Source organism: Emydura macquarii, unplaced genomic scaffold, assembly GCF_026122565.2.
Source record: "Emydura macquarii macquarii isolate MOO-44397 ecotype Brisbane River unplaced genomic scaffold, CSIRO-AGI_Emac_v2 contig_2805, whole genome shotgun sequence".
NCBI lineage: Eukaryota > Metazoa > Chordata > Testudines > Chelidae > Emydura > Emydura macquarii.
Genome location: NW_027132942.1, coordinates 2,788,818 through 2,810,260, shown reverse-complemented (window position 1 = coordinate 2,810,260; position 21,443 = coordinate 2,788,818). Strand labels below are relative to the sequence as shown.

The window sequence follows — 21,443 nt, the reverse complement described above, 5'->3', positions numbered from 1 at the left end:
ATGCTGAGTTCACATGTTCTGCCTGACAGTTTCCTGCAGATTAGTGTCAATTGTTGGGATTCCCATAGTCCTTCTGGATCCTCCACTGATATGGGGCTGTCTCAGCCACACCTTTAACCACCCATTCATTCCACCCTGACAATTATGTGACACAAAATGCCTCATGCTTCCTGCTCTGTCTCAAATGCAGATTTAACCCTTCAATCTGTGCATAGCAATGCAGAGCACAGAGGGAAACTGAGGCACACAGGATTCAAATTATTACTGTTCTCACATTTGTCACATATGCTCAACAGGCAATTTTAAAAAAATTAACTTTGTTACACAAACTACTTCTTCAAAGTCACAGCCCAAAGTCTGCATGAGACAGAAGGAGTTTTAACAAACAACCTCTCTAAAGTTCAGGGCCCATCATGAAAGCAAATACGGAACACGCAGCACACATGCTTTTGCTCTGTGATGTAGGAAAGTTAACATTAATAGCTACCAAGAAAGCAGTAGACCTGCATTTTCCCCAAGAACCAAGCAGGGTTCAAATTCTTGCCTTACAGTTGCGTGTTTACACCAATTGGGTATCCGTAATCAATACTGCTGCAGAATTTGAAGTAGTTTGATTACATTAGGTACATCAATGGAATCTGTCAACCCAGTACAATTGAGAGGCAATTCAACATTTTTTTTTGGTCCCCAAAGATTGTCCCTATCTTAAGTTATCCTTACTAAGTCTTTCAGATGAGATTTAAAATGCACTAGTAACAGCTTATAGCAAGAGTAGGGCCATTAACCCTGCCATTCAAGCCAAATTGCCACATGGGTAAAATTACACTTTGCACTTCCAAAAGAATAAGATACCACTAGGATGAGAAGTGAAGTATGTATGCTGCTGTGTGCTGTTAAACAGATGCCAGATTCACCTCAAGACATGCATATGGTGAATTAAATTATTTTTTCCAACATCAGAGTTTAAGTGATTTGAGATCCCTCTTAATAAGAAGCCCTATATACAATGCATGATCCCTGATCTGTTGTGGTCAATGATCTTCCCTTTTCTGTTTAAAAGAAGAGGGAGAGATTTTTGGTCAGCTCCTTCTGCTTCTACAATTTGCACACCCATGAGATGAGCATTTTGAAACAAGACATTCAATTCACTTTAATCACATTTTACTGGGTTGGTCTCCACTCACCAGGCACTGTCGAATGGTTTCGTGTTTGTGTAGAAGCGGAGGGATCCACCTCCATCTCGTTCTCCTGGAGGCTGCCCTGGGATTCTGTGATAACAGACATCCTGGTAGAACGGCTACGTAACACTTAGGAAACAAAGAACTCAAGGTCAGAACTGAACACTGACAACAGCAGTCCGGTTTCTTCACAAGAGACCAGTATGCTCATGAAAGTACAGAACAGTAAGGAAAGTAGCCTGGTTAAAGATACCATTCACCGCAGGATCTCAGGTCCTTTAGAGAAGTTTAGGGTGAGGCAAGGTGCTAGGCAGTTATCAGTTTGGTGAAGAGTGCTCTTCAAAAATGCCACTAGTGCAAGACAAATAGTTCATTCTAGATTTGCAGTTACAGAGGATTCATTTCCCTTTTCCACAAAAGATTAGGATTCATTAATTTATGCTCAGATTCCTGAACTACCTTTTCTGAAGGGGACTGGAAGGCTCAGGAAGCTACACTTTACGCCTCCCGGGCACTGGATCAACTGATCTTGACGAAGGTGTTGTAAATCCAATGATTGTTTGACAGGAATTAGTCTGTCTTAGTCCACACATCACAAAACTAGCATCTTTGATAAATTCTCCATGAAGACTTCTAAAGATGGCATTAGCATGGAGACCACTTCTCTCTCATCACTCTCACTAGCTTGCTGTTGAGGAGGTATCATGTCCATCACCAGGGCACCGAAGTACTATTAGTGCCAGTGTGGAAACTTCCACCAATGCTAAATTCACCTGAAAGCTATGATTACAGCATCTTTGTAATAAAAGCTGCACCATCTCAAGATTTACTATGCAAGCTGCAATGGAATTAATATCTCAGCAGTCACAGTTAGGTAACGAAGATATTTCCAAATAGGAAACTGGTCAATTCTTTTAGAGCTTCTATGCCAAGACTATAACACCCATTCAAATAGTTTTAAATAGGCCTTTTTTGTAAAGAAAGCAAATCTGACATGAAAAACTTGGAGTGCATGCAATATCAAACTTGGATCTATTATCACCTCTACCAATTGTAGGAATTTATCCAGAACAGAGCAATGAGTATTCTCACGTGAAGATAAAAACTTGGTGTGCAGCAGAAGTCTTATCAGAATTCTGGATAAACCCTCTGCATAGGGATTGTAACTGTGCCCAGGAAGCTCAGTGCAGATCACACCAGAATTCTTTACCTGGCAGCTGCTGCTCAGGCACACAGACATTAGGGGTCACTGTTGCCACTTTAGGAACAAAAAAAGAATTGCATTTTCATTATGCTTGGAGATGGAATTAAATGCGGTGTCCTTTTGTGAAGCGTAACAATTTCCAAACCTCAGCTCACCAGAAAGTCTCCAGCATTATGACCACTTCATTACAGAAGGAAATAGCATGCAAAATAGTGACCCCACACTGCTCCATAGCAGGACATAATACCATCATTCAGAAGACTGGAAAGATTAAAATGTCTTAAGGAATTTCGGCAAACCAGCTTTACAATTAACTTTGAAAAAGTTACCATTTATTTTAGCTTCCCTCAGGAGCTGATACAGTAGTGCACATTACACACTGATAGAAACCTCCTACTTCCTTCTATGTGCTCAGTCTAAGAGGCCAGGAGGACCTGAAGGTGTTATGCTTTCTAACCAATGTAATACCAGGCTCAAAATAAGCGGATGTTGTTCCCTGTTGCTGTAGCATAGATGTTTAGCGAAAGGGAACATGAACACTACCTTGCTTTCCTGCTGGATTCTGAGTTGGTCTTTATGCACTAGGAGACTGGGATGATAGCCAGGGCAACATGCACTGCAGATTTTCACCTATATTGTGTGCTTCAGAGTACAACAGTGACCTCTAGGGAAGGCACTGCCCATCTGTCAGTGACTGGCTGGGTTAAGAGTACTTGATAGTTCAGCTGGCCATTCACTGCCAGGGAATGACCGGCCTAGGGACAATCACCACTTAACTCCTAGGACAATTTTCAGTCTACTAGTTTTATGGAGCTCCCCCTGGGTCTGATGGTAGCAATTGCAGATGCTGTGACAGGGAAATGGATTTGTGTGGGTTTGGGATTCCTGGGCTGCTCCTGTCAGACCTGCCACAAGATTAGTACTGCCTTCCATCTCCAACATCACAGAGGACCCAAAGAGATAGCGCATTCAGAAAGCCATTAGCAGCTAGGGATGGCAGCCTCCTGTTCCAGAGCTTAGAACACTACTATACTGGACAGGACAAATGGTAACAAGCTTCCTGGAGCCTGGAGGGCAGGAGGGCAAAGCCAACATGGCAGGGGCAAGAACAACATAACTGGCACAGGATATTAGTTCATAGCTTAGAATTCTATGGAGAGTTACTCACATTTGTAACCATTAAGCATCAACGGGATTCAAACTGCAGACGCACTCTAGTAATCTTGGCTCCCCAAACTCACAAAAAGCCCCAAGGAATAAATTAGTCAGTCAACTAAACTCTGAAAGTTACATTTAAATATGGGAAAGGAACTATTTCCCATCTAACCCACCCCGCCAGAACAAGGAGAATAACCTCTTATGGACCGCACATTCCCTTGCAACACCCTAATCCCCCACTAGGTTTGCTCAAAACATTCTATTCTGTTGACAAAAGAACCATTGATCCTGTTCTGGAGCTGCTCTACTCACTCACTTTCCATTGGATTGTGGAATTTGCAAAACGGAATTTACTAGTATTACTAGTATTCGTAGGATTCCCTTGCAGCCTGTAGAACTATAGAACTTGAAAGGGGGGGGGGACCTGCTATAATAAAGGGCTTATTACGATTATCAACTTGCCAGCTGATAGAAGCACAAACACAGTGTGCTGGCAGCGGACCTGCATTAGGGTACACAAGGCATCTGAACCCTGCAAGATGTAGAGAAGCCTCAGAATGCCTTATGACTATGGTTTAAGAATCAAATTTCTTAGAAGTATCAGCATAACATATCAATGTTTAATTAGTACACTTTATAGCATTCTGTTGCCTAAATTAGAGTAAATTTCCAGTATAACTGTCACTTTTGTCTTAGGACTAGAGAAAAAAGAATGAAGAGAGTCATTTTTACCTTCTCGTGGAGCAGGAATTTTTGAAAGGGTTGTTCTACGTTTTTGTTTCTGCAAAAAGTGAAAGTCACTGCAGTAAGTATCTAAAGCACCTCCTACATTATCTTAACTATATATTGCAAAGGGTGTAACACATACAAACATGTGCCTGCTCTTTTATAAAAGCAGCACAGGAAGCTCAAAAAAATCCAAATGGAACAAGATATGCGTACCCAGAGACCCCAAAGTTGAAAACAGAAGACAAGTGAAAGAATCAAGGCAGTTTTAAAAATAATCTGTGCTTATTTTCAGTAATGTTATTTGTGTCCTGACATGCTGCGGCTTGAATTTTAGTTCCATGGCAAAAGGCTGAAGAGTTTAAGGATTACATACCTGCACAGTTACATTCTCCAGCAGAGGCAGGTTCTCTTTCACATCAGAAGCAGAAGGAATTTCTTCTAAAATCTCTGGATTTATTGTTATCACATCCTCAATCTCAATCTACAAAAGCAAAGACAAGATTTAGACAGAACAGAAATGGTCTACTAACTTTAATAGAAGACAAAAAAAAGCTAGACAAGTCTTAAATAAAGACAACAAAATATGAGCAATCCATTTGTTGATGTGAAAAGTTAGAGTTGCCTTAACTAGTAACATAGCATTTTAAATTCCACTTGAACAGTCTTATCTGACTATAAAATAAATCTGTTAGTTAGGCCATCTACCAGTGTCTGCAAACTGCCACATAGTTCTGCAGGAGCCATTGGGCACTTCTAAAAACACTGGCAAAGTACATTTGTCACTGTTTTAATCTCTTGCGGCTAATCCTAGTAAATCTCTTAGTCACTCCATGATTTCTGCTTTAGGAGAGCATTACGAGTTAACTGCACAGTGGTGCTTACTGAAATAAGAATTTTAGTAAAGAGCTACTCACACTGATGTAAATGAAGCGTCCAGCATTTAAACCAAGACAATTCAATTCATCTGCATTTTTCCCCGTATTCACCCTCCCACTATTTGCAAGTGGGAGTGAATAAGTGATTTCAACTCAGCCCTCCTCCAACCCCCTGCTTTACCCTGCAGTGAAGTCATAATCCTTTATCTACAACATTCTGCAGCTCTGAAAAAGTGTGATGTCACAAGTGTTGGGGGAGGGAGGGGAAAATAAGGAGTTGGGTTGTGAAGGAGAAAACTTGGGCACAGAGTCTTATTTTCACTGTGTAAACAACCTTATAAAACACTGAGTTTGTATACAAAATAGATGTATAATTATCACTTCATCCTCCACTGAAACTTAGCTGCCTTTGATATTGAGAGAGCACCTATGTTGCATAAAAAAGTGTATATATTAAATATTAACCTTTTAGAGGTTTTAGGTAAAGATAAGCATGGCATTTAATCCTCTGTAAAATGAGCAAAAATACAATTTTAACTGTTCTCATGCAAAAGTACAAATATTCAGATTTTTAAAAATAGATTTAGATATGTGATTGTCCTTGGTTTCCGTAACACTTGGAGAGAATCATCATCAAGTTTACTCACTTCCATGTAAGACCTTGTTAAATGCCAGTCCCCCATACTCACCTGGGGTCTGACAGTCATGGTTTCTTTCCATCTGATGCAGGTCCAGAGATTATGATACCAGATCTTTTTGCAGGTTCTGCAAGCCAAAAAACTAGGCCCTCATGATACCTGTGCAACCTCACTGATCTTATGCCCATGGGTTTGCACAGGTAGAGCTCAATCTAATTTGGCCTGCAAAACATCTATTAATGGTGATTATTCATGACATATAGAGTACAGAGCTTCAGTATCAGAGCCCCACATCTTTCAAATCTACCTCTAGCTGCCGGTACACATTTAGCCTTCTGACAAGCATGGATCTGATAAGAGTTTCAAGTCAGACAATGCAATTAGTAGTTGGACTCTAGCCCAAACCTCATGGCTAATTCCCCATCTATTTGTCTGGGATCCCAAGAGCAAACTCCTCACTATAAACACACTAAGTTTCAGGAAAAGCAAAAGTTTCCTTGAGTGTAAATAAAGTAAGAGGAACTGAAGAAAGGAATGTGATAAATGATGCAAACTGGGAGGAGATTTACAAAATCAGATGCCAAAACAAATGCAAAACAAAAAACCTTTTCTACAGCCAACAGAGTGGAACGATATCTGGCAGAATATTAGAAATAACTCCAGTTCTTTATCTGCTTGCCTTTAAAGATGGAGAGATTTTATTGGATCACTAAGTTTAAGTATAGTTTTAATGCACAACTGTGTAGCGGATGTCAAAAGTATCCGACTAATCTCACTTTTTGCAATATGTTAGGGAATTCTTCCAGCAACTCTTAAGACATCGTTAAAAGTGCTAAAAACCAATACAGAGCCACCAAGGTTGCATAAACAAGGGCTTTGTTAACAGCATGACAGAACAGCACTAATGGAGAAGTCATAACAAGTGATTAAAGTATTTACTTATTTCTGAATCAAGTACATTCTTACTAGAAAAAACATTGCTCGCTGAGGTGCTGTGTGTCAGCAAGAGTACTGTAAATCCTTATTTGTGATTAGTTGGAACATTATAGTGGTCCAGGTTACAGCTACAAGCGATAAAATGTTTTTACAGATTACCTGCCCTCAAACTAAAGAGGCAAAGATAAACAGGGCCCAAAATTAAGGGTTTGCAAAAATATCCTTACAAAAACCAATAAAACCTTACATTACATTTTGTTCCAATGAAAATAGTTTAATAGATAAATCTTCACCTGCAGCATTTCCAAACTGAATATTGCAACATTTTCCTTATGTATGTTAATCTGAAGAGTTAGAACATACTATAAGCAAAAAGTGAACTGGCCAAGTTGTTTTCCTTAGCCTAGGTGACAGAAACACTACAATTATATTTTTAATTCTAAGTTTAATGAGCCAATGAACTCTATGAAACATGTAAGAAAACTGGCTTTATGCCCAAAGGGTCTTTAGAATCAAAGACTTCAGCTTCATGCTTTATAACTATGCAATTCAAAGTTGCAGCTTTACTGCAGACAGAGTGAGTGCAGGACACTTCTCACACTCACCTCTTTTCCTTTGGTGGATCCCCCTTCGGACCATTCTACGGAGACAGACAGCCTTTCAGTGTTCACAGTCTTTACCGCTGCATTGTGAATTATGCCTAAGGATTGAAGGGTTCACATTTCATCAGGTCATCCAACAAAAGACACTTGACTTTTGCACAAGAGAACAAGTCCCTATATTCAGCTCTGTAATACCAATTTAAGATTAGTGGCAAATCCCTCAACTAGTCTTCTAGTCTGTATCCAAAGCTAGGAGCAATCTACGGGAATGGCCTCCATACTGTAAATACTGGATTTACAATCCAGTACAAAACAAATATTCAAGACACAAAAAGCAACAAAGGTGCTAACTCTGCTGTCAGCCAGCACTTTCCTGAGTCCCACTACCTTTGCGGATGCAGCTGCCCAAAGGATATTAATGCCACAGCAAAGGGACAATGCTAGTTTAAAGACAACCCCTTTTCTGGCAGGAAGGTGAGGGGATATTTCCAGTGCTCCAGCACGGAAAGACGCCTGGGCTTACGTTGGCAGCACTTTCTGCATGTTTTCCTAGACAGTCACTAGGGCAGAGAACAACATTTAAGAAGTGGAAAGCAGTCCGAGCACACGCAGGCAGAGCCCCAGGGGGCGTTCAAGGGTCTGTTGAGGACCAGAAACTGCTTTCAGTGCCATTGAAAAACCTGCTCCACTCCCTGTTCGCAGCATCCCTCCATTGTCAGTCTGCTTCGGGAGGGACAGACTGACACAGGCCTGGTGCCACTGGAAAGGCGTCGTCAGTAACCGACAGGGAACAGCCAGGTCGGTAAGAGGAGCAGGCAATAGAGGCACCAAAGGGCAGAGCGAGACGAGAAGCAGGACCAGACTGGCTCGGACCAATGGCCCATGTAGTCTAGGATCTGCCCAGCGCCCAGCCCAGGGCGGGGCGGCCCGAGGCGGGGGCTGCTCGGCTGGGCCGGGGGCGCGGCAGGGAGCGGCCCTGGGGGGGGGGGGGGGAGGGAGCGCTCCGGAAGGGGGCGGGCGGTGGCCAGTGCCCGCGGGAGGGGGGGGGGCCGGTACGGAAGGCGGCGGGGGTCAGTCCCGTCAGACTCCCCCTCCCCCCCCACTCACCGTTGCTCCGCTGGATCTTAATGAGCTGGCCGGGCTGCAGGCGGCTGCTGAGGCCGGAGTCCATGGCGCCGAAGGAGAGGTAGGGTGTGTGTGAGGGGGGGAGGGGGTCTGCTCCGGGGCCGTTAGAGAAGAGGGGGAGGGGTGTCCGGGGGCCTAGCGGTACCGCGTCCACTCCTCAGGGGCAAGGGCTGGGCCCGCTCGCAACCGCCGCCGATTTAAACTCCGCGCGCCGGCGTGCCGCAGGGCCTCCCGGGAAACGCAGCGTCGGAACCACAACCCCCAGCATGCCGTGCGCGCCCAGGGAACTACAACTCCCATCATGCCGCGGGCCCCGCGCTCAGAACGCGGCTGGGGTGGGTGGATGGGTGTGTCTTGGCGCGGTGCACGCTGGGAGATGTAGTCCTTCCGGAAGGGGGGGCGGCGGGAGGTGAGCCGTTCTGCTGCCCAGCTCCACGTGGTGCTGCTGCTGCGCTGCCGGCGGTCGGGTGACGGTTCCCTCCCTGCTCCCCCTGCCCCCGCCAGCCTTGCCAGGGCCCCGGGGGCTGCAGGTGAGGGGCAGCGGGCAGCCAAGAGGCGAGGGGCCCCCGCCCAGATCCTGCCTGCAGGACCAAATAACCAGGGACCATGCAGAAGGGTCCCACCGCAGAGCCGCCCTCTCCCGTTCGGCACCTGCCCCTGTGGCTCCTTGAGCCTTGAGCCGGGGGTGGGGTCGTGTTACAAACACCCCGGGGTAGGCACAGTGTGAGCTGCATAAAGGTATCTCTCCCCAGGTCCGGTGCCCGCCGCTGCTGGGTCCTGTCTGGGTTCTCCTGCCTGGCCAAGGCAAAGCTGGCCTGCACCATGCCTGGGCAACCCGTGAATCTGGGTTGCAAAGGGTCACTGGAGAGCGGAGAACAGATGTGAGATGTCAGACTCTTGCTGACGCCCCATTGACAAAGTTGGACGCCTTGAGCGTGGTGGCAAAGGGCTCTTCTCCAGGTTCAAGATATGTGTCTTTGTGGGATAGGACATTTGCCCTCCTGTTTCTTGTCCCCAAAAGGTCGGTTGTGACACGCTGTACCCCATGTACACCCTTACAGTGTAACTGTGTATGGTCTGATGCAAAGTATGCCATGTCAGGTGTTTTTGGAATGCTCATGACATATTAAACATTATCGTTACGGTAGCATGTTTCCTGCAATGGCACACATATGTACAGACATGAAACTCTGCTATGTCATATCCCCAAATGTGTTGTCTCCCATGGCTTGGATAGATGCAAACAAACACAAAGCTGTGTTTCCACGCCCAGCAGAGGCATGCACAGGAACAATGGACTGGCCTAAGCACCTGTGAGCACTTTGGCTCAGGAGAGAAAAATCACACCCATTGCCAGACATGGGCAATCACCTGACCCCAGGGCGTGTCGAGGAACCTTGTTAAAAAGAAAAGGACATCTTTGTCTCAGGCCTCTCCCCTGGAATTCATCTTCTAAGCAACACCAAAGACTGAGAATCTAGCCACGTTGGGGATCAGGGGAGGGCATAGTTGCTAGAGGCATTACAACCAGCCTGTGTGGTAAGGTGAATACAGACTGAAATATTAATTTTAGTTTAGGAGGTAAGTTATCTTTTAGTTGATTGTGACTAACTCCTTGACTCATTAATATTTTGATTTATAATAATCTGACTTAGATTCACTTAAAATCTTGCTGTACTCAATAAACTTCTTTGTTTGTTTTATCTAAAACAGTGCGTGTGGATTGAGTGTGTGCAGAGACCTCACTTAGAGTGACGGAGCTGGTACATATCAATTTCTTTGATAAATTGACGGACAAATGTAAAAGAACTTACAGGGTGCAGAGTGCAGCACTGCAGCCCGCAAGACAGCAGTTCCTGGGGTTGCATCTGGGACGGGGGAAGGGGGGGTGTTTGCTGGGGGTCTATCCCATGAGTGGCTGACCACAAGCGCTCCTTCACTAGGTCAGGGACTGATTACTCGAGGAGGCTGGGCGTGGGCCGACCCAGAAGTGGGTGGTTCACATAGCAAAGCTGTGTAAGTCAGGGCCCAGGAGTGAGGAATTGGGATGACACAGCTACACATCAGTCCAGATTGCAGGGGGGGAATGGCATAGTAGGTTATGACAAAGTCGAAGTGAGTGAAGAAGAGGCACCAGTGGATATGGCATTGGTTAAGGCATCTAGCAGTCCATGGGTATTACAAGTTCTTGTGGTCCATCAGGACTTGGACCAGGAATCAGGCTCCTTCCAGAAGGTGGCACCATTCATCAAAAGCTGCCTTGATAGCCAGTAGCTTTTCTGCATGTTTTTCTACACAGTAACTAGAGTGTACAGTACACTCTACCTGAAGCTCAGGTACTGGTCAATATCAGAGACAGGATACTGGGCTAAATAGACCATTTTTCTGACCCAGTGTGGCCGTTCTGACAGGAAATCTGCATAAGGTGATCTAGAACAACCAGATAGGCCACTATGAGTGCTTTCCTTTTTCACCATTGAACCGTTAGCACAGAAAACATGCAGATCGAGCTAAATTCTGTGCCCAATGTGGGAAAAAAGATATATTTAAAAGTTACATTATGCAAGCAGTAGCTCAAAAAAAAAAATCAAACGGAACAAAATTAATACACCATCTGAAACTAAAATTAAAATCTTAACAGATATAATTCAGATAATGAATTGATTTTCTCCCACACACGGACTATATTAATCTCATAAAGGAAAACATCCCCAACATTCTGAACAGCAAATGCACCAGATTTAAAATTTGCATTAAAAATAAGGCTTAAAAAAAAAGTAGAGTTACCGCGTTTAATAAACAGCAACTTCGAGACGTAATTTGCAGATTATTAAAGAGTACTACCGAAAACGTAAAAACACGACCAGAATCTAAACCCGTTCACAAACGAACACGTTTCAGCTCTATTTCTTAAACCAAACGAAGTAGCTTCACCGAAATGAAGCCTCAAAAAATTGGGTACAAACTCGTAAATGTTCCTCTCCACGGAAATCTTTAGTAAAAGGCGAAAGATTTATACGATCTGAAGAGAAACCAGAGTATGACACACAGCCCACGGAGGCCCTGCCCGGGCAGCAGCAGCCCCTCAGTAACACACGGTGACCCCGCCGGCGGCTGGGCAGCGGCACCCCCCGCTCCCTCCGCCCATTGCACCGGCCCGACAGAACCGCGATCCCGAGCAGCGGTACCCTGGACCCAGACCGAGCCCAGCCCAGCGGGCGGGTTATCGCGTTACTGCGCGCAGTGCATCATGGGTATGCAAATGAGTCTTCCCTGCCGGCCGGCTCAGCGCCAGGGAGGCCCCGCCTCCGAGCTGCGGCTGCAGCCCTTGGCACGCGGCTCCGCCTCCCTCCCGGCTGCCTGCAACAGCGGGGACCGGCTCCTCAAAGGAGGGCCCAGCTGGCACCATGCGCAGGCCAGCCCCTGGGCCATGGCCCCCTCCCTTTCCTTCTCCACCCCCATCGCCATAGGGCTGCCACTGCTCAGAAGGCAAGCTACAGATACATGTTACTCCTGGAGGATTTCTGCACCAAAAATTACAAATTCTGTGCACAACAATATTTTTAAAGTCGGCATATTTTATTTGTCAAAATAACACAATATAATCACGCCCATTTAAATTATTTTGGTAACTTATTGCTAAATACTTGGTAGCAATTATGTCTGTAACAATACTGGCAACACAAAAGATTCAGGACATGTTTTTGCGACAAATAGATTCCTTACTAGGCAAGTTAATAAAGAACTGTGGGTAATAATTCATTTAAACTATGATCTAGAAATATATTTCCCGTACCTGTCAAAGCAGTGCAAAGACTTGGGGGAGTCGGGATAAGGGAAGAGCTGCGGGAGAGCGAAGTAATTACTGATAAGGAGCCCAGGAATGAACCTTGAGGGTTGTTGAGTGGGGGTGGGAGAAGTATGTGTTGTCAGTTGTCGGCTGTGTGTGTGTTCTCCCAGTGTGTATGCCGTCCCAGCTCTGTGCATATAACTGAGACATCAAACCATGACTGGATTATCCAATAAGACCACAGATCCCTTTCAGCAATGAAGATACAAGGCCAGGTTTATTGTCAAACGAGCACAGTAAATAGTGTCTTATATGTGCTACCGGTACACGTCATACAAGTATGCCCCTGACAATAGTCCTGGCTCAGTAAACAGCGGGACTTTCCGTTCCTCACTCGGCCAGACAAAGACACTCCCTTTGAGACTCTCCTTTATACACTGTTACAAACAAGTCGTGTATTGCGCCTCAGACGAGGTAAAGGCACAAAACCTATAAATAAGTCTTCTTTAAAGTACATCAGAAGCAGGCAGCCTGTCAAAGAGGAGGTGAGGCCACTGACAAAGAAGCATGCCAGGAAGATAAGGCTATTGCAGAAAAGCTAAATGAATTCTTTGCATCAGGCTTCACTGCAGAGGATGGCACAGAGATTCCCACCTCAGAGCTATCCTTTATGGGTTACAACTCTGATGTACTTTCCCACATTAATGTGTCAAGATAAGAGGTTTTAGAATGAATGAATGAATTAAACAGTAATAAGTCTCCAGGACCAGATGGCATTAACCCACCATTTCTGAAGGAAATATGGGTTAATGAAACGGCAGAACTGCTAAGTGTAACATGTCAGCTAACACTGAAGCAAGCTTCTATCACCCTATTACAGCAGCGTCTATCACCTTTTGAAACCTCAGCCTGTAACTGATTTGTATCAATGTTGACCTGCTTTCACCTGGTAAATACATTTCTTATTCCTTTTCCTACTTAATAAATATCCAGGTAGTCTATTTATAGGATTGTCTACAAGACTTGTCTTCGGTTTGAGATCTGAGGTGCAACTGACCTGGGTAAGTGACCGGTCCATTGGAAGAGGAGTGATCTGAATATTGTTGTGGTTTTTTATGTCAGGGACTATCCGTGGCAAAGGCAGGCTCTCCTGGGTGGCAGGATAGACTGGAGTGCCCAAGGGGACTGTCTGTGACTCCATATTAAGGTTGTTGTTGTGCCTGAGGAGTTTACACTTGATACTTAGCTGGTAAAATCTAAATATAGAACGCACAGCCAGCCCCAGGCATCCAGGACTCCCACTTTCTGCCAGCCCTGGGCACCTGGGATTCTAGCTGAACTAGAAAGGTAGGTTTCTAGCTTGCCTGGCTGCAGAGGAAATGGTGAAAATGTGACCTGAAAGTACCTCACAGGCTCAGAAACTGGAAAGGAAATAAAGAGAACTCACATTTCATGTTAAAAAATCCTCATTATTTTAAGTGAATCTCATGATTTTGGGGGTCTGACTCATGATTTTCCAATGGCGAGGGCTGGCCGTACGATTACTGTATTTAGAATTTACATTACAATAGGTCTGAAAACAAAATCAGGATTGGGACTCCTTTGTGCTGGGTGCAGTACCACACCAAGTATCTTCACTTGATTTTACAAACCAAAAGATATAGAATATATCCTGGTTGGGGAGAAGAATAAAACCAAATCTATATAACCCACGCAGTTATTTATACAATACGTATATATTGATATCTATACAATACGTCTGACCGTTTTCCTCATCCACTGCTGCTGCTGTTGTGACCTTGAGAGATTCCCCCTTCACCACCTGACCCTGAGGAGAAGGAGGAGAAAGAAGAGGGCTAGAGAGAACACATTGAGTGAGATCCTGCAAGCCAGGTCTACACTGGACTGGAAACAAAGGGCCTGGAGCAGGCTGGAGAAGCAGACAGGATAAAGGACCAGGAGTCCACACAGGAAAAGGAGAGGGAGATAATGGGTCTTCTGAGGCAGCAAACCCAAATGCTGCAGCCCTTGGTTGCCCTACAGGCTCCCCCACCCTTTTCCCGTTCTTCTTCTGCGTTTCTTTGGGGTTTTCTTTTTTTTGTTTGTTTGTTTTTTGAAACCCAACAAATGTATATTTTTTTTCAACACTAAACAAGCGGATCCATGCACAGCACAGCCTGCAGAGCGCTCAGGGCCCGCACAGGTAGAGCATCAGGTCGAGAACACCCGTTTTATGGGTAAAGGTGCAGCGAGACCCGCATCATTCACAGCTCTGAATGCAAGGGCAGGCCCTTTGCAGGGAGCCGCCCAGCGCCGTACGCCCCGCAACTGACCATGCAAGCGCTTTCCCAAACCGCTCCCAGAGCTAGCCAGGCTGGGCGCTGTCCGAGGCTTGAAGCCACCTCCACCCAGTGACGGGAATAGCCCCAGCCACCTTTACCGGTCCCGCGCTTTGCATTGCAACATGCGTCTATCCTCCCTATGCATATAGAACGGCCCAAGAAAAACCGACACTTGGCCAGATAAAAAATACGGGGAGAAAATCACTCCGTAGCTTCAGATTAAATCTTTTTTTAACAAACTCACCAGGGGAGAGCGCGAACGCAGTCCCCCACTACCACAAATTATGCAGTCGAGTTTCCCGCATTTGGGGAAATCGCAGGGGTCAGCACACCCGCAGTGCAATGGATGAGCCTCGCCCTGGGAAAACCACCTTCGTGATCATGGTGTCTCCCCTGCCAGGTAAGTATGAGATACAGCCCGCCGACCGCCCTCCGCCCTCGCTCGCCTCTAACTCCAAACACACGGTGCCGCCCGGATCGGACCTCCCACCATCCCCAACCCCGCCGGTTCCGCCTGCTGCCCGCTCTTCCCTTTCTGTCCGACCCGGGACCTTCTCGCCACCGAGCCCCGGATGGCTAATCGGGGCCCTGTTCGCAGCCTGTTTTCTCTCCCACAATGCTCTGCTCCCGTACTGATCTGCATACGTGCTCACGCGGCTCTCCGCCCCCTCCGCTTGCCAGCCCCGGCTCATCTTCAGGGGCGCAAGCCCGGCAGCCGCACGAGCCCCCCCCCCGCCCCACCCCCGAGCACGGGGCCGAGTGCAGTCGGGTGGAGGGACTCGGGGGCCGGCGCGCTCTAACGGAAGAGGCCCCTGCAGAGGGCAGGCGGCGGGGATGCCCGGCACCGACTGGAGCCGCTGGACAAGTGCCCGACCCGGCAGGCTCCTGGCTTCAGCTCTCTGCCTCTGCCCCTGAGCAGGGGATGTTCTGGGCTGCAGCGGTTGCAGCCTTGAGGGGCGGCACTAGGCCGAGACAGCCCACGGCCCGGCTGAGCATGCCCCCCCCCAAGCGCTATGGCTGCAATGCTGCAGCACTTCAGGGCAGGTGATCCAGGCAGGAGCTCGGTCAACGGGAGAATTCTGCCAGCCACACCCTGAGCGAGGGAGCCCTGACCAGCCAATGTTCCCTGGTGCAGAGCAGCCCTGAGGCCTGGTGCGTGCTGAACTGTTCGGCTGACTGGCTCCGTCAGTCAGGTGTGAAAAAGACACACACTCCCGAGTGACCACAACATAGCTTCCCAACCTACCCCTGGGGGTACACGAGACACAGGCAGAGGGTACCTGGGGAAAAACTGAGTGAAGGGGAGGTGGGTGGCAGCTGCCAACTCCTGGGGAAGCCGGGCGCCAGCAGCCCACTTCCTACCCGGTCACAGCTCCCAGTTGGGAGGCAGGTGGCAGCCCCTCCTCCCTGGCTCAAAGCCCAGTGCCCAGAAAACTTGTCAATTTCACGGCTCTAGCTGAGCAGTGACATTGACAACTCTGACAGCCCCAGATGTTACTGGTTACCCTCTTTTCCTGTCTCTCTCTCTCCCGCCTTCCTTCCCTGTCTCTCTCTCACCCGTTCCTCCTCTCAAATCTATGGCAAAAAATTTGGTACAGCACTTTATATTCCCCAGCATTGGCAGGCCCCTCACAGCCTCCCAGCTTTGGCCAACGTCACCTCTAGTCCTGGTGTAAAGGTGGTAACCCCACCCGTGCCAGATCTGACATCTGTCGTATCGTGGCTATACATACGCAGCCCTTCTTCCGACAGATGGCTCCCATGAGTCTGTCAGTATAAAATCTCCTGGAATATGGAGCGTGGGGCACCTATGAACATTTTCAGAAGTTAGGGGGTACTTGCTACTTCAAAGGTTGAGAAACACTGGACTACAGCTGTGCCAATCTAACCCGCAGCCCAGCTAACGGCATTTGGGGAGGCAGCGTAGAGGCTGGAACTAGGAGTGCCAGGGGTGCCGCCACACTGCCTGGTTTGAAATGGTTTCCATCGCATATGTGGCTTACAGTCGGTTGAGTGGCTCTCAGCATCCTGAGAGAGAGAATGGACAGTAAAAGCCAAAGGTGCCCTGATGGAGGTCATTTTTTAGGTCTTTGACTTGATTTGTATCTGAGAAGACATCAAATGGACACAGCCCTGTTAAAAGAACCTCCTCTTTTCCTTATTACCTTCTAATTTCGTTTCCTTTTAATTATTTCCCAGCAGCTTTTTGTGCTTGAAGCCAGACCTGATGGGCTCACTTTTCGATCAGGGATATTAACAGGCCAGGGCACAGTAAGTGCTACAGACACTTGGTGCTTAAGTCTCTCAGATTTCTTTCTTTTCGGTATCTTGGGGAATATTCGGAGATGGGCGACCCCTGCGTCTGGAGAGCTGTATCCGCCGTTCCCCAGGCAATACACGGGTGGCTGCGGCTGGCTACGGCAGAGCCCAGAACCTGGAAAAGGCTCCTTTGCGTTAGATGGGAAGGGAGAGGCCATTTGTGAACTCATCCGTGATGTGTCTGTCGTGAAGCGAGTCCCTGCTCAGCGGGTTGGGGTCGCTGTTCAAGTTCCTGGTTCCAACGATGAAATGCAGGTTTCAATGGGCCAATAAATGTGTATCGCAAGTTCCCTGGTTCGCCCAGCACCAGGTTGGGTCATCCTGGTCTCAGAGCCTGGTGCTTTAGTGCTGCAGGAGGTTTTGTGCTGGGCTTCTTCATGCTCTGCTTTCCCTTCAGGTTGTAAGTGGTTGTTTGCGTTCTAGTGAGGACTTCTATGTGCAGGAGCAGGGTTGGGTTAGATCTCAAGTCTTGAGGCTTGGTGCTGGTGAAGCTAAGGAAAGATAAAAGTTTATCAGATGGGGATGTAGCACCTGCATAGAATGGAGCTTGTATCATCTCTGCACTCAGAGATGTTCCTCCTTTGTATTACAACGTTTGTCCCAGGGAAGTCGAAATAAATGTGTCCGCAGCTTCCTTTAGGACAGTGTTTCTTAACCTGGGGTTTTAGAGGGGTCGCAAGTGCAGAGCTGGTATTGGGGGTGGCAAGAAAGGCAATTGCCTGGAGCCACAGGGGCGCCATGAAACTAAGATACATGCCTCAGCCTGGTGGGGGTGGGACTCAGGCTTCAGGGTTACAGTAGTTTGGAAAGGTTAAGGACCACTGCTTTAGGAGGCAGCTTTGGTGTTCGGGAAGGTAAAGTCCCCAGGGAGCGGAGACTGGGGCGTTTACACAGACCGGGCAGCCGGGTGCGATACCGGATACCCGTGCCCCGTGCGGCAGCTCGGAGGCGGGAACCTCCCTGGCACTCCGAGCCAGCCGGCCGGCCGGGGGAGGCTCATTAGCATACCCCTGATGCACTGCGCTCGGAATCGCGGTTCTCTTGGGCCGGTGCAATGGGCAGAGGGAGGGGGGGGGGGTTGATCGCCCACCCGCCGGCGGGGAGGTCACCGTGTGTTACTGAGGGGAGGCCCCTGCCCCAGCTGCGCCTTCGCGCGTGCTACACTGTACTCTGGTTTTTTTTTTCTTGATTGTGTAAATCTTTCATCTTTTACTAAAAATTTCTATGGAGTGGAACGTTTACAAGTTTGTACCCAATTTTTTGAGGCTTCATTTCTGTGGCTCCTTTATGTTATTAAAATATAGAAAAAAAGGTTGGGTGCGGGTGGTTGATTCGGGTATTAAATAGCGGAATGACTCTAACCCACGCGAGGCTCCGCGAAATCTTTCTGTGAAGTTATTCCCCTCTATTTTCAGAAATCTCCTGGAGGGGCAGCGAGGCAGACACGAGCCGTTGAGTCAGGTTCTGAGCGCTCCAGACCTAGTGGTCCCGCTGTTCGCAGGGGGCGACAGCTGTCAGCGGCTGCAGGGACTCTGCGTTTCGGGGCTACAGTGGCAGGGACACCCCGGCTCACTGCCACTGGTGCGGGGAATTGGGAGCTCCTAGCTGCTGTGAGGGGAGCCCGATGCTTGGAGCTGGGACCTCTCAACTGCCTGCCAGCGCGGGCGGCGGAGGGAATCTGGAACTCCTAGCCTCCATTGGCGGCCGAAGGAGCTCGGAGTTCGCCGGTGTGTGTGTGGGGGGGAGATGGGAGATCCCAGAGCTCCAGTCACCTCGGTGGCAGGGGGACCCCCACACCTTTGCCACGAGCGGCGGCGGGGACCTGAGGCTCCGGCGTTGTGCCGGCGATAGTTTCCTTAGTGCAGATATGCCTAAGACAACGGCAGAGAAGGAACCGACCGGCACCATAGAAAAGCGCCTCTCGGCAGACCATTCTCTTACTAATGATGTGAAAAAAATAGAAACAAAATGGTCAGGAAAGTGCCATCACGCAGCTCCCACTGACAGATGACACAGCGCAACAGGATCACCAGAACATCCGGCAAAATACAAAGATATCGTAACTATTTAAACAACGCGTTTCTACTTCTTCTCTTTAACAACAAAAGACAGGGGAGAGCGCGAACGCAGTCCCCCACTACCACAAATTATGCAGTCGAGTTTCCCGCATTTGGGGAAATCGCAGGGGTCAGCACACCCGCAGTGCAATGGATGAGCCTCGCCCTGGGAAAACCACCTTCGTGATCATGGTGTCTCCCCTGCCAGGTAAGTATGAGATACAGCTCACCGACCGCCCTCCGCCCTCGCTTGCCACTAACTCCAAATACACGGTGCCGCCCGGATCGGACCTCCCACCATCCCCAGCCCCGCTGGTTCCGCCTGCTGCCTGCTGCTCTGACTCAGTCCGACCCGGGACCTTCTCACTTCCGAGCCCTGGACGGCAAATCGGGGCCCTAATTGCAGCCTGTTTCCGTTCCCACAATGCTCTGCTCCGCGACGATCTGCATACGAGCTCACGCAGCTCCGCCCCTCCGGCCTGCCCAGTCCCATGCTTTCCCCTTATGGTGGTGGTCCTCTGGAGGAAGCAGAGCCTATGGTGGCGGTGGCAGCTATGATGGCTATAACAACGGAGGTGGTGGCTTTGGTGGTGGCAGTGGAGGAAGCAACTTTGGAGGTGGCGGAAATTACAATGACTTTCGCAGTTACAACAACCAGTCCTCAAACTTTGGCCCCATGAAAGGAGGGAGCTCTGGTCCATACGGCAGTGGCGGTGGCTGTGGTGGCTCAAGTAGAGGCAGTAGTTATGGCGGTGGGAAAAGGTTTTAACTACCAGGCAACAAAGCTTAGCAGGAGAGGAGAGCCAGAGAAGGGAGAGGAAAGCTCCAGGTTATGACAGATGTGGCAGGGTGTAGCTGCTACATGAAGACATGTGTTAGACAAACTCTCCTTCGCAAACATAAAGACTGTATTTGTGACTAATTGTATAACAGGTTATTTTAGTTTCTGTTCTGTGGAAAGTGCAAAGCATTCCAACAAGGGTTTTTATGTAGAGTTTGTTTTTTTTCCCGCACCCATCTTGTTGATTGCTAATTGTAATAGACTGATCATGATGCTGAATAAATGTCAAGGCTCCTTCCCAGCAATTACTTCCGTCTCCCACAGCTCTTCTGTTACCCCCAAATCTTTACACTGCTTCTGAGAGGTACGGGAAATATATTTCTGTATTGTAGTTTAAATGAATGAATACCCAAAGTTCTGTATTAACATGCCTAGTAAGGAATCTATTTGTCATAAAACATTTCTTGAACCTTTTGTGTTGTCAGTATTGCTACACACATACTTGGTGACAGGAATTTAGCAATAAATTACCACAATAATTGAAATTGGTGTGATTATATTGTTATTTTGACAAATAAAACATGCAGATTTTTTTTGGTGAAGAATGTATCAATTTCTATGTACATCTCCGGCCAACATCTACATGGAATTATTTTCCAATTAGAACATTTTTAAAAGAACTGGATCTAGTTGGAAAACGACTAAATTCACAACCCTGGAGGGGGAGTTGAGTGGTGCTGCAGGGAGTTCGAATACGCAGATGCAGCACTCACAGGGAAGGTTCAGACTTCCTCAGGGTTATTTTCAGGAAAAGCCACAGACAGGTCCCAGGACAGCAAACAAAAACTCCCTGTCAGCCGCGGGCTCACTGCCGCCTGCCCGCAGCCTGCCAGCTTCAGGACCAGCAACTCTCAGAAGCTGACAGCTTGTGCTCTGGCCGCTGCCCCAGGCATCACTAATGTCACTGAAACCCCTAAACCTCTGTGACAAAACCTCCTCTTCACTCACAGACAGTGATATCGGTGAAATATCCAGACAAAAAACACTGGAGTAAACGCACTATATGCACCCGACTGTCTGGTCCGTGTAAACGCATCAGCCTCCGCTTCCCTTAATCCCTTTCCCAAGGGCAAAAGGTGTCTCCATAGGGAAGCTACAGACCAGACACATAGTAGTCCCGGGGAAATTCTTCACCAAAAACATTCTGCATGTTTCTCGGGGTGGGCTCGTGGGGGCTGCCGGGCTTGCGCCCCTGAAGACGAGCCCGGGCTGGCAAGCGGAGGGGGCGGGGAGCCGCGTGAGCACGTATGCAGATCAGTGCGGGAGCAGAGCATTGTGGGAGAGAAAACAGGCTGCGAACAGGGCCCCGATTAGCCATCCGGGGCTCGGTGGCGAGAAGGTCCCGGGTCGGACAGAAAGGGAAGAGCGGGCAGCAGGCGGAACCGGCGGGGTTGGGGATGGTGGGAGGTCCGATCCGGGCGGCACCGTGTGTTTGGAGTTAGTGGCCAGCGAGGGCGGAGGGCGGTCGGCGAACTGTATCTCATACTTACCTGGCAGGGGAGACACCATGATCACGAAGGTGGTTTTCCCAGGGCGAGGCTCATCCATTGCACTGCGGGTGTGCTGACCCCTGCGATTTCCCCAAATGCGGGAAACTCGACTGCATAATTTGTGGTAGTGGGGACTGCGTTCGCGCTCTCCCCTGGTGA

At 48.2% G+C, this 21,443-nt stretch overlaps 2 protein-coding genes and 5 non-coding genes across 8 annotated transcripts in view; 3 read left to right on the top strand and 4 right to left on the bottom strand.

The window, feature by feature from the left end:
- Positions 1-4,750, bottom strand: part of KIF2C (kinesin family member 2C) — a 33,805-nt gene extending 29,055 nt beyond the window's left edge. For both annotated transcript variants that reach the window (XM_067567890.1, XM_067567891.1), the window contains exons 1-3: positions 4,643-4,750; positions 4,273-4,321; positions 1,185-1,307 (exon numbers count right to left, since the gene is read on the bottom strand). In XM_067567890.1, coding sequence (XP_067423991.1) covers positions 1,185-1,284 — 100 coding nt within the window. In that variant the 5' untranslated portion in view covers positions 1,285-1,307; positions 4,273-4,321; positions 4,643-4,750. The remainder of the gene's footprint in view (positions 1-1,184; positions 1,308-4,272; positions 4,322-4,642) is intronic.
- Positions 1-21,443, top strand: part of LOC137166149 (small ribosomal subunit protein eS8) — a 125,117-nt gene that overhangs the window by 44,724 nt on the left and 58,950 nt on the right. The gene's annotated exons all lie outside the window — the stretch shown is intronic.
- LOC137166219 (U5 spliceosomal RNA) lies at positions 11,372-11,487 on the bottom strand. Its single transcript, XR_010923587.1, has one exon. It is a non-coding gene; the product is annotated as a U5 spliceosomal RNA (small nuclear RNA).
- LOC137166215 (U1 spliceosomal RNA) lies at positions 14,822-14,985 on the bottom strand. The gene has a single exon (XR_010923585.1). It is a non-coding gene; the product is annotated as a U1 spliceosomal RNA (small nuclear RNA).
- Positions 18,062-18,178, top strand: LOC137166230 (U5 spliceosomal RNA). Its single transcript, XR_010923597.1, has one exon. It is a non-coding gene; the product is annotated as a U5 spliceosomal RNA (small nuclear RNA).
- Positions 19,006-19,169, bottom strand: LOC137166239 (U1 spliceosomal RNA). Its single transcript, XR_010923605.1, has one exon. It is a non-coding gene; the product is annotated as a U1 spliceosomal RNA (small nuclear RNA).
- On the top strand, positions 21,277-21,439 carry LOC137166216 (U1 spliceosomal RNA). The gene has a single exon (XR_010923586.1). It is a non-coding gene; the product is annotated as a U1 spliceosomal RNA (small nuclear RNA).